This window comes from Saccopteryx leptura, chromosome 10 (assembly GCF_036850995.1).
Source record: "Saccopteryx leptura isolate mSacLep1 chromosome 10, mSacLep1_pri_phased_curated, whole genome shotgun sequence".
In the NCBI taxonomy this organism is placed as follows: Eukaryota; Metazoa; Chordata; class Mammalia; order Chiroptera; family Emballonuridae; genus Saccopteryx; species Saccopteryx leptura.
This window is the reverse complement of record NC_089512.1, coordinates 63,082,527-63,095,206: the sequence shown is the minus strand read 5'-3', so window position 1 is coordinate 63,095,206 and position 12,680 is coordinate 63,082,527. Positions and strand designations below refer to the sequence as shown.

General features: G+C 41.8%; 1 protein-coding gene across 9 annotated transcripts in view; it reads right to left on the bottom strand.

Annotated features, from left to right (window-relative positions):
* The window catches only part of FLNB (filamin B), a 159,986-nt gene that overhangs the window by 69,375 nt on the left and 77,931 nt on the right, over nucleotides 1-12,680 (bottom strand). For all 9 annotated transcript variants that reach the window (XM_066351531.1, XM_066351532.1, XM_066351533.1 and 6 more), the window contains exons 5-8: nucleotides 6,346-6,464; nucleotides 5,415-5,492; nucleotides 2,676-2,838; nucleotides 1,620-1,817 (exon numbers count right to left, since the gene is read on the bottom strand). In XM_066351531.1, coding sequence (XP_066207628.1) covers nucleotides 1,620-1,817; nucleotides 2,676-2,838; nucleotides 5,415-5,492; nucleotides 6,346-6,464 — 558 coding nt within the window. The remainder of the gene's footprint in view (nucleotides 1-1,619; nucleotides 1,818-2,675; nucleotides 2,839-5,414; nucleotides 5,493-6,345; nucleotides 6,465-12,680) is intronic.

Sequence of the window (12,680 nt, the reverse complement as noted above, 5' to 3'; positions counted from 1 at the left end):
GAGAAAAAAACTCTTTAGTTTACTCCACAGAAGGAAGGTCATTCCTGCCCTCCACAATGTCCTCAGCTGGCAATCTGGCAAACAACTAGTTCCCAAAGAGACACACAGCCTTGGAGTTAGAGACAATTTTAGGTGGTTCATGGACGTATTTAAGTTTATGGTGGAACTTTGTGGCAAGTACCATTGGTTTTCATTGTGAAAATGATATACAGCTTCTTTTTTATAAAAAATCATTTAATTGAAGGAAGGAGTAGTATATCAAAAGAAAAACTCTATTACTTACATGTTATAGAATACAGTGATAGAGAGATAGGCCAGGAATGAAAAGGGTAATCCATGACAGAGGACGTGGGAAAACACTACTGAACAAGGAAAGCTATTCAAATTCTTTCTAGTGTTATGTCAAAGAGTTTTGCTTATGAATATGTAGTGGGGTTTTTTTTTAATTTGTCAAGGGGAGAAATGTTGGTTATATCAAGAATAAGTCACAATGAGATGACAGGACCTCCCTTGGAGGGTTTAAATGTGTCTTTAAAAAAATCAAATACTCATAAAAATTCTGAACATGAACAATGATCTCCATATTAAAAGGGTAACCGCTCAGTTCTTATAAACACTAAATAGAACTAGAGTTTGAAGGAAACTGCCAAATTCTCCACCATTTTGAAATGTTTCATCCTAATAAGAGGTGGGCTTGTTGTCTGGCTGGACATGTTGTGATAACACCTACAGTGTCATTTCCTGAGGCCACAAACAGCATCGGCTCAGCCCACATTTGCAGGCAGCACAACAAACTGGCAAAGAAGCCCCACCCAAACAGCCCTTACCAATCAAGGTGCCTCAGGCCCAGTGCTCTCAACTAGGAAGCCAACAGCTTCAGGGTCCAGGCTAGCCCAGAGGCAGGATTCAGAAGAGGACACCAGGTCTGCAGGTGCAGATGCAGGACAGAACAGGAAAAGGCAAGTATTGATTAAAAAGGCAGCAGAGTTGGGGGTCGGGGTAGGGAACAGGAAGAGCAACACAGAAGAAGGCAAAAGTCTAACAGAAAAATACATGTTTCTGACTACAGAGGGAGTTTAGCAGTGTGATTAAGGGGTCAAGAGACCTGCATTCTACTCCTACTGATGCCTAGCCTCTAATCAACATTATCTTATGTCATCTAAGCCTCAGTGTCTCCACTGCAAACTGGGAATAATAATAGCAGCTAGAACAGAGGCTGGTGTGATGATTAGATGCAGTGCCTGGGAGCCAGCAGAGGCCAAGCAGTGGGGGAAGGGGTGGGCCAGCGCGGGACACCAGCAGTGCTACTGCAGCTAACCTTGGCCACAGACGCCAACGCCTCAACGGCCTCAGTCCTACATTTCTCAGTGGGGATAACTGACCCTCCTGGACAAGTGTTTTGGGGAGGATTAAATGAGTTAGTATTAAAGCTCTGAGGTCATTTCACAACTCACAGAGAGATATTAGAATGAATATCTTGAGGACATATGAAGCCACTTCCCACAGAAACGGGATAGGTGAGAGTTCAGTTCTGGTCCCTGACCATTCTCCTGGCCGTGAGAATGTGCACAGTGAGCCTGGATGCCAGAAGCACATGTGGTCGGCCCCCAAGCACTCACCTTCCCCAACCTGTACAATGAAGGGACTCTTAGGAATGGTGTCCCCAGCAAAGGTGACCCTGACCACGTGAGGGCCGGGATGCATTGGTTTGTACACACATCGGTACACCTGGTTTCCTTTGTCTTCCACAAGCAGCTCCACGGTGTTTTTCCCCTGGGGGTCTTCCACCTCAACACCAATGTCACCCACGCCGGCACCTATGACAGAGAGCATTCCATGAGCCCCAGCACCTTCTCAGAAAGCTCCCTGCTGATGAGTATAAGAGCAAGTACAAACTGCAAATGAAGGAGGCAGAGGCACTCAGAAGGGCTACACCATGATGTGCACAGCTGTTTTCTGCGGGCAGAGAGGGACAGGCACAGCTGGACTTTCCTTTCCTCCCATTCTCTACACCAGAAAGAAAGCGGACATTTCAAGAATTGTATCTTATTCACTCCTCCCCGCCCAACCCAAACAGGACCTTGTACAGAATTTGGCCTAGTAGAAGATTCTTAATACTTAAGTTTCTTTGGAACATTTATTTAGTCAAATAAGAAATGTGTACAGAAATGGACTGATTCTTAATAAACAATGTCAAGCTCGTGTGTAAGATTTTAAGGGGGAAAGCTAGTTTTGAAAAATCTAAAAATATAACCAACACATTTAAAACAGAGAACAAATTGATGGTTACCAAAGGGGAGGGGACTTGGGGACCTGGCTGAAAAGATGAAGATATTGAGAAGTACAAATTGGTAGTTACAGAATAATCACAGGGATGCAAATAACAGCATAGGGAGTATAGTCATGTCAGGTAGGTATTTGAAATGTCAGGGTGACCACTTTATAAAAAGTTTATAATTGTCTAATTACTATGTTGTACACCTGAAACTAATACAGAATAATACTGCATATAAACTGTAATTAAAATTTTTAAGATAAATTTATCAAGATAGGGGGGAGAAATTGAAAAAACTATTTTTATTGTTGGCTGTTTGATTTAAAAGACAAAGGTCAGACACCCCAAGCCTTCTCTGGTTTTACAAGAAAGCCCAGTTCAAGGAGGAAAGGCATGGTACCTGCTGTGTAGATGTCAAAGTAGGTCGGCTTATTGGCAATGTTTCCTGCAGCTTCCAAACCCGGGCCTTTTGCAGTGACTTTAGTAGCATCTCCCTGGGCCTTGTCGACATTCACTTCAAATGGGCTCTTGGAGATGTGCTGTCCTGCAAAAAGTACTGTGACCTACAAGTGACAGAGAGACGACATGTAATCACTTCTCCTTGCCCAGCAAGACTACCAGATCAAGCCACATGCTTTGTGATTTTCTCTTCCATCCTCCTGATTATTCACACAAAGGGGGCTGAAACCAGGAGCCCTGCTGCTGGCCTGAATGAGACTCACCCGGCTCCATCAGCCATGTGGTGGGGCCTGAGATATCTGGCCTTCAGCAAACTAAAAATGCTTCCATCAGATATAATTAGCCTCTCCAGTAGGATATGAACAAATACTTGTACTTGAATCTTTAGAAAGGCAGCCCTTTAAGGCAACTGCAGAAGGGACCACTCTTCCCCAGAATACAATGCACAGCTCTACGATCTCAAACCTAGAGTCAAAGTATTTCTCAAGGGATTAAGTTCATCATTCCCAGACACATGGATTCAAGAAAAAATACAGATTTCCACCTAAAACTTTTTAAGATTTTGTTTGTTTGTTTATTTAAAGAGAGAAGGGGAGAGGAGCAGGAAGCATCAACTCCCATATGTGCCTTGACCAGGCAAGCCAGGGCTTTCAAATGTTGACCTCAGTGTTCCAGGTCAACATTTTATCCACTGCACCACCATAGGTCCAGTTCATCTAAAACTTAAACTAGAGTCCTCATCTTTTAAATTTTTCAGGGATATTAGGTTAGGCTTCATATGAATTGAATATATTAATTACATTATAAATGCTCTCTTCAAGATTTTTTCCCCTAAACTCATGATGTTCCAAGGGTGTAAATCTATGGCCATGGTTCCAGATGAATTCATTAAAGATCAAGATGGTGAGTATGGTCGATGTCTCAATCTTGTCATGGTTCACAGGGACTGGACTGTGTGTGCTGTTGAAGGTTTCACTCCACTTTTCTGCAAGACTCCCTTAACCCCCACCCATAGGCCAAGTGAACATCAACTCAAACAGAACTCAGAATGTTGCTGAGACAAATAGCCTGGGGCTGGTTCCCCATCAATTCTCCATGTACATGAGTGGGCCACTGGCCTCCACTATAGTCACTGGGCCTTCTCCATGCTCAGGCTTCAATGCTGATAGATGCTCCAGAACACTTTGAAGGGGCTACTTAAGGCAGCATTAAAGACAAAGCCCATGGCTTAGCATCTATACTCCAGGTATGCAGTTACATAGGCAGAATTTAAAAATTACAAAAAAATGCCTGGCCAGGCGGTGGCGCAGTGGACAGTATCAGACTGGGACGCAGAGAATGCAGGTTCAAAACCCCAAGGTCGCCCGGCTTGAGCATGGACTTACCAGCTTGAGTGAGTGAGGGGTTGCTGGCGTAAGCGCGGAATCATAGACATGACCCCCATGGTCGCTGGCTTGAAGCCCAAGGTCTCTAGCTTGAGCAAGGGGTCATTCACTCTGCTGTAGCCCCCCAGTCAAGGCACATATGAGAAAGCAATCACTGAACAACCAAGGTGCTGCAATAAAGAATTAATGCTTCTACCCGGGTTCGATTCCCGGCCAGGGCACACAGGAGAAGCGCCCATTTGCTTCTCCACCCCTCCGCCGCGCTTTCCTCTCTGTCTCTCTCTTCCCCTCCCGCAGCCGAGGCTCCATTGGAGCAAAGATGGCCCGGGCGCTGGGGATGGCTCTGTGGCCTCTGCCTCAGGCGCTAGAGTGGCTCTGGTCGCAACATGGCGACGCCCAGGATGGGCAGATTATCGCCCCCTGGTGGGCAGAGCATCGCCCCTGGTGGGCGTGCCGGGTGGATCCCGGTCGGGCGCATGCGGGAGTCTGTCTGACTGTCTCTCCCTGTTTCCAGCTTCAGAAAAATGAAAGAAAAAAAAAAAGAAAAAGGAAAAAAAAAAAAAAAAAGAATTAATGCTTCTCATCTCTCCCACTTCCTATCTATCTGTCCCTGTCTCTGTCTCTCTCACAAAAAAATAAATAAAAAAATAAAAAATAAAAAACTTGCCTGACCAGGCGGTGGCGCAGTGGATAGAGCATCGCACTGGGATTCAGAGGACCCAGGTTCGGGACCCCAAGGTCGCCAGCTTGAGCGCGGGTTCATCTGGTTTGAGCTAAAGCTCACCAGCTTGGACCCAAGGTCACTGGCTTGAGCAAGGGGTTACTCGGTCTGCTGAAGGCCCACGGTCAAGGCACATATGAGAAAGCTATCAATGAACAACTAAAGTGCCACAACAAAAAACTGATGATTGATGCTTCTCATCTCTCTCCCTTCCTGTCTGTCTGTTCCTATCTATCCCTCTCACTGACTCTCTCTCTGTCTCTGTAAAAAAAAAGAAAGAAAGAAAGAAAGAAAGAAAGAAAGAAAGAAAGAAAGAAAGAAAGAAAGAAAAAAAAAGAAAAATAAAAAACTTAGTGGAATTCAACAAATCTAGATAGATTAGCTAATGTCTCAAGTCTGATTCATGGGGATCCCGAATTTTCTATAACGAGCATGGGTACTTTTATAATCAGAAAGGAAAATCAGAAGTTATCTTAAGAAAATCACTCTTTTTCCTAAGATATCCTTCCTTCCACACGTATTGAAGCAAGCTCCGAAGAGCATTCCAAGGAACAGCCATGACACTTCATCTTACTTTGTGCAGCCCGGTGACCTTAGGCAGATACTCCACAGAGTAAGTCTTGTTCTTGTCACTAGCAGGGGTCACTTGTGCCTAGGACAGAAGATGAGCAGCAGTTAGAGAAGGCACCAGGTATGAGTAAAAGCATTCTGATAGAGCCAATCTCTTGCAGAGAGCTGGCAGGTCAGGAACCTGTCCTGGCCATTTCCTGCCCCATCACTCCTACAGAACTGCCCAGGAAAAGAGTAGCTTGAAGTCACAGAAACAAATAATGTAACACAAAGGTATAACCAAGTCAGGACTCTCTGCTGTCACAGGGCTGAAACTCTCCAGATGAGAGAGATTATAAAGCAAGTAACTTAAATCTTTACTGGCCACATATGTTAGGTATTCATGAAATGCTGGGTCCAGTGTTAGGTACCCCCAAATAAAGAAAATCAGGTAGAGGAAAAAAAAAAGAAAAGAAAATCGGGTAGAATCTCTGCTAGAGTGGAGGAAATTAACAATATGCCAGTGAACTTAGAATTTCAGATATTATGAAGCACTAGAAATAAAATATAGTCTTAAGATACGTAGACAAAAGGAACAGTACTTGCAAAGTCCCTGAGGGAAAAACTAAAGGATGATCAGAGTAGGAAGAGAGGAACACCTCAAAACTGTATTGTTATCGTTATTCTGGCCATCAGTATCTAAAACCTCAACTAACTAGGCCTTTGCGAAAATCAAAGTATACTTTATTTTATTAAACATTGTGATCTTGGGTATCAATTTATAATTTTCAAGGCACAGCCTTTAGGTAAGTAACTTCAACCATTGAAGCCTCAGGATCCTTTTGGTAAAAAACAATTTTTGTTGTGAGTTTTAATGAGAAAAATGGAGGCACAGCCCCAGCCCTGTGACAAATCCCATGGGATTCTTACAGAGGAGGCAGCATCCTCCACCATACCTCTTCTTTGTTCCCTTCTGGGTCCTCGACAAACACCATCAAGTCTCCTTGCCCGGCGCTGATAGTGTCCACAGTAAACTTGGCCGGCTGCTTCACCATGTTTCCAGTGGGCTCGATTCCTGCCACAGGTGTACACAAGCACATTACAAGCTGGGCCAGGCCCTGACACAAGCCATCAGCCCTTGTGTCTCCTTCAGGACACCCAGACATAGGACTCGGCCCTGCAGCCACCACATGGGAGACAGGGACAAACTGCCATGCCAAGAATAACACAACAACGAGTTCCAATCCCTAATTTTTTCCTTGTTATGTAAGCAACAATCAATTCTGAAATAATCAGAGCAATTCAGAAATCTATACAATTATGAAAAAAGAAGGGTGACTGGCAGTGGAGCTGGCACTGAGAGAGGCAACTTTGAAAGAGGAGGAATGAAATATCGGAGAATGGCTCATTTTTCATTAAAGACAATTTTGTAGTAAAATGTTTAAAAATTGCATTCAATTATTTTTTAATTAACCTTTTTATTTTGAGACAACTGACCAAATTAATCTGAGACAGATTCACATGCAAGTATAAGAATTAATATACTTTTATTCAGTTCCTCGACAGTTACATTGTACACAACTCCAGTGCAGTGTCATGACAAGGTCGCTGATCTTGACACTGCCAAAATAAGAGTATTTCCACCCTCATCAGGATCCCTCATGTTGCTCTTTTCTAGTCACATCCTCTGACCTCCCACCTCATTCTCTTCTCATCTGCTATCCATCTCTAATTTTATCATATCCAGAATGTTACATAAATGGAATCATACATTATAATTTTTTTTAATTAAGTGAAGAGAGGTGGGGAGGCAGAGAGACCGACTCCCACATGCGACCCGCCTGGGATCCACCTGTCAGGCCTCCTACTGGTTTTCCCATCTGGGTCCACTTTTCTATTGCTCAGCAATGGAGCTATTTTGGTGCCTGAGGCAAGGCCATGGAGCCATCCTCAGCACCCAAGGCCAACTTGCTAGAACCATTTGAGCCATGGCTGTGGGGGAAGGGGGAGAGAGGGAGAGAGAAAGAGAAAGGGGGGAGGGTGTATCTGGGTTGTTTTCAATTGTCTGTAACTGATAAAACTGCTATAAGCATCACATACAGATTTGTGTAAGACCATGTTTTCATTTCCCCAGGATAAATGCCAAGGAGTGCAACTGTTGGGTCAAACAGTAGTTGCATTTTAATTCTTTTTAAAAACTGCCTACAACACTCTGTTCCAGAGTGGCTGGACCATTTTACATTCCTACCAGCAATGTGTGAGGGATCTGGCTGGATCCAGCTTCTCTGCATCCTGGCCAGCACTGACTGTTGTCACTGCTTTCTACTTTAGTCATTCTGATAGGTCTGCAGTGGTTTTAACTTGCATTTCTCTGTGGCTTCAATTTTCAACTGCTGTGCTGCAACAATTTTTAAAACATGCAATACCTGACTATTTAGTCTGGGGCACTGACCTCTTTTCCCTTAGATTGTCAAATAAAAAAATAACAGCAACACATTAAACATCTGGTGTGAATGAATCAAAATTACACCTATTTTTTTTGTCAGATCAGCAAAAACACTCAATATATTTTAGTAATTTTAAAATTTTAGTAATTGGTTAATGTTGAATTAACTATAATGAAAAGGTTGCAAGTCACTGCTCTATGCAATGGCATTGAACACCTTTTCCCGTGCTGCTGTGCCATCTGTACAGTCTAGTCAGTGAGGTGACAGTTTCTATCTGTACAGTCTAGTCAGTGAGGTGACAGTTTCTATCTGTACAGTCTAGTCAGTGAGGTGACAGTTTCTATCTGTACAGTCTAGTCAGTGAGGTGACAGCTTCTATCTGTACAGTCTAGTCAGTGAGGTGACAGTTTCTATCTGTACAGTCTAGTCAGTGAGGTGACAGCTTCTATCTGTACAGTCTAGTCAGTGAGGTGACGGTTTCTATCTGTACAGTCTAGTCAGTGAGGTGACAGTTTCTATCTGTACAGTCTAGTCAGTGAGGTGACAGCTTCTATCTGTACAGTCTAGTCAGTGAGGTGACAGTTTCTATCTGTACAGTCTAGTCAGTGAGGTGACAGTTTCTATCTGTACAGTCTAGTCAGTGATGACAGTTTCTACCTTTTGCCTATCTTCTAATTGGGTAGTTTTGATTATTTTGTTTTGTTTTATTTTAACTATTGAGTTTATATTCTAGACACTAGTGCTTTGTTGAATATGTGGTTTCCAAATATTTTCTCCCAGTCGTTAGCTTATCTTTTCATCCCCTTAATTTGCAAGGTTTGAAAAAGTCTTCCCAGGCCCTTGGAGCAACATTTGAGTCCTATCTGAGAAGCTGTCCAGGTGGCCTGTAGCATGGTGCAGGCTAAGGGAGCTGGTCCCGCAGAAGAGTGGGGGACCCAGGAATGCACCCTTCAATGAGAAACTCCCTAACAGAACATACAGTCACCTCCTTGTGCACTTGTAGCATGGTGCAGGCTAAGGGAGCTGGTCCCGCAGAAGAGTGGGGGACCCAGGAATGCACCCTTCAATGAGAAACTCCCTAACAGAACATACAGTCACCTCCTTGTGCACTTGTAGCATGGTGCAGGCTAAGGGAGCTGGTCCCGCAGAAGAGTGGGGGACCCAGGAATGCACCCTTCAATGAGAAACTCCCTAACAGAACATACAGTCACCTCCTTGTGCACCTGCCTAGACTTTAAGAAAAACCATAATTTCCTACATTTTTTAAAGTTTTTAACTTTGATATGAACTCCAACTTATCATTTTCTTTTTCTTTTATGGAACATGCTTTTGGTGTCAAGTCTAGAACTCTACATTGTCTTAGATCCCAAAGATTCCCTTCTGGTTTTAAGTTTTACAGTTACATAGTCTTACATTCAAGTCTGTGGTCAATTGACTTAATTTTTATATAAAGTGTGAGAGTTAGACTGAGGTTCCTTTTTTTTCTTTCTGGCATCATGTGTTGAGAAGTGCTTCTGCACTTTTGTAAAGAATAAGTTGTGCATATTGGAATGGGAATCTTTCTGAGTTCTGTACTCCATTCTATTGACCTATATACATCTATCCCTCCAACAGTATCACAGTCTTGATTATCGTAGCTTATTTTAAGTCTTGAAATCAGGTATACTGACTCTTCCTTTATTGTTCTTTTTTTTTCAAAATTGATTTCCCTACTATAGTTCCTTTGCTTTTTCATATACATTTTGAAATAATAATCTTTTTTATGTCTACCAAAAAAATCTTGCCAGGATTTTGATAGCAAATGTATTAAACCTATATGACAATTTAGGGAGAACTGACATCTTTACTTTGACTTTTTTAATTTATAAAAACAGTACCTCTGCCCATTTATTTAAAGATTTTTATTTATTCATTTTAGAGAGGAGAGAGAGAGAGAAGGGGGAGGAGCAGGAAGCATCAATTTGCATATGTGCCTTGACCAGGCAAACCCAGGGTTTTGAACCAGCGACATCAGTGTTCCAGGTCAACACTTTATCCATTGTGCCACCACAGGTCAGACCCCCATTTATTTAGATCTTCCTTGATTTATTCATTAGTGGTTTTGTAGTTTTAAGCACGTAAATCATATACATATTTTGTCACACTTACACTTATTTCTCAAGTTCTTGAGTGACTATAAATGGTATGGCATTTTTAAGTTTGGTGTTTTTTTGTTATGTCTAGTAGACAGAAATATAATTAGTATTTGTATGTTGGTCTTAATATCCTGAGACTGTGTTTAACTTATTTAAAGAGAGCTTTTTGCTTTTTAAATATTTTCTCACGGACTATTATGTCATCTGCAAATAGGGACAGTTTTATATCTTACTTTCCAATAGGTGGCTTTTATTTCCTTCTCTTTGTACTGTGTCAGCTAAAACCTGCATCATGACATTGAATAGCAGGGCTGAGTGGACATCTTGCCTTATTCCGATCTTAGGGAACACAGTCTTTCACCATTATTTATACTGAGCTGTAACTATTTTGTGGTAGCTACTCTATATTGAATTGAGGAAGTTCTCTATTCCTTTTTTTCTGAGTTCTAATCATGAATGGTTGTTGAGCTTTATCAGATGCTTTTCCTGTATCAGTTGATATGATCACGTGATTTTTCTTCTTTAGCCTGTGAGAATAGCTTTTGCTAACTTTCTAATCACATGTCAGACTTGTACCCCTTGAATAAACTCCATTTGGTTTTGATGAATAATTATTTTTATGTACTACAAAATTCTATGGGGGGATACTGGTCTGTAGTTTTCTTTTTTGGCATTTCCTGTGTGTGGTTAGAGCAATACTGGGTTCATAAAATGAATTGGGAGGTATTTCCTCCTCATTTTCTGGAAGAAATTGTGTAGAATTGGTATTGATTCTTCCTCCAGTTAAATCACCTGAGCCTGGAGATTTGTTTTCCAAGAGCTTTTCAATTACAAATCTGATTCCTTTAATAGTTATAGGACCACTCAGGTTATTTACTTCATCTTGGTGAGCTTTGGTAGCTTATGGTTTTTTGAAGAAAGTCTCTTATGGCAATCCACATTTTTGCTTACCATGTTCATTCTTCCTGTTGTTCCAAGATTCTTTTTTCATTGCTTCCTTTCTGTCCAGAGAATTTCCTTTAGTCATCCTTTTAGGGTAGATGTGCTCATGACAAATTCTTTTAATTTTTCTTTATCTGAGAATGTGTCTTTTTGTTGTTATGTTTGTTTTATTGTTGTTGTTTTTTGTGTGGCAGAGACAGAGAGAGTCAGAGAGAGGGACAGATAAGGACAGACAGAAAGGGAGAGAGATGAGAAACATCAATTCTTTGTTGCGGTTCCTTAGTTGTTCACTGATTGATTTCTCATATGTGCCTTGACTGGGGGGCTACAGCAGACCAAGTGACCCCTTGCTCGAGGCAGCACCCTTGGGCTCAAGCTGGTGAGCCTTGCTCAAACCAGATGAGCCCGTGCTCAAGTTGGCGACCTCGGGGTCTCGAACCTGGGTCCTCAGCATCCCAGTCCGATGCTCTATCCACTGCACCACCGCCTGGTCAGGTGAGAATGTCGTAATTTCCTCTTCATTCTTAGAGGACATTCTCATCCCTGGATATAGGATACTGGATAGATAGTTCTTTTCTTCCGGCACGTGAAGAATGTTGTGCCACTTTCTTCGATGAGAAATCTGCCATAGTTTCCCCCAACAGGTAAGGTGTCATTTCTCTTGTTGCTTTCAAGCTTTTACTGTCTAGTTTCTTGAAATTTGTCTAACATGTGGCTGGGTGAGAACATTTTTCTTGGTGTTTATCTTGTTTGGGTTTAGCTCAGCTTCCTGAATCTGTACCTTGCCAAATTTGGGGAATTTTCAGCCATTATTTCTTTGGGCATTTTTTAGCCCTGCCCCCTTTCTACTCTCCTTTTGGGTCTCCTATGATATGAATGCTAGATGTTTTATTATCTATTGTTCCACAGGTCTCCAAGGCTGTGTTCATTTTTTTCTACTGTCTCTGTCATTCAGATTGGGTCATGTTTGTTGCTCTATTTTCCAGTCTTCCCACTCTGCTATTAAACTCATCCATTCAGTTATTTTAGTTATTCCATTTTTCAGTTCTAAAACGTCCATTTGGACACTGGCAGGATAGCTCAGTCGGTTAGAGTGTTGTCCAAATGTACAAAGGTTGTGGGTTGATCTCTGGTCAGGGCACATACAGGAACAGATAGATGTTTCTCTCCCTCTGGAATTTATAAATACATTTTTTAAATTAAATAAATAGTTTGACCTGTGGTAGTGCGGTGGATAAAGCATGAGTCTGTAATGCTGAGGTCACAGGTTCAAAACTCTGGGCTTACCTGGTCAAGGGACATATAAGAAGCAACTACTACAAGTTAGTGCTTCCTGTTCCTCTTCCCCCCTTTTTCTCTCCACTCTCTAGTCAATAAATAAAAATTTTTTTTAATTATTCTTAAAATTTTAAATATATAGATAGACAGATAGATAGATAAAAACTTCCATTTGGTTCTTCTTTATATCTTCTACTTCTTTGCTGAGATTTTCAAAATTTTTTCATTTGTTTCAAGTGTACCTGTGATTGTTTGTTGGAGCCTTTTATATAATAGCTGCCTTAAAATCTTTCAAATAATTCTGTCCTGGCTGGATAGCTCAGTTGGTTAGAGCATTGTCCCACAGCACAGAGGTCGCTGGTTTGACCCCAGTCAGGACACATACAGGAACAGATCGATATTCCTGTCTCTCTCTCTCACTCTCTCCCTGCCTCTCTCTAAAATCAATAAAATAAACATTTTTTAAAAATAAAATCTTTATCAAATATC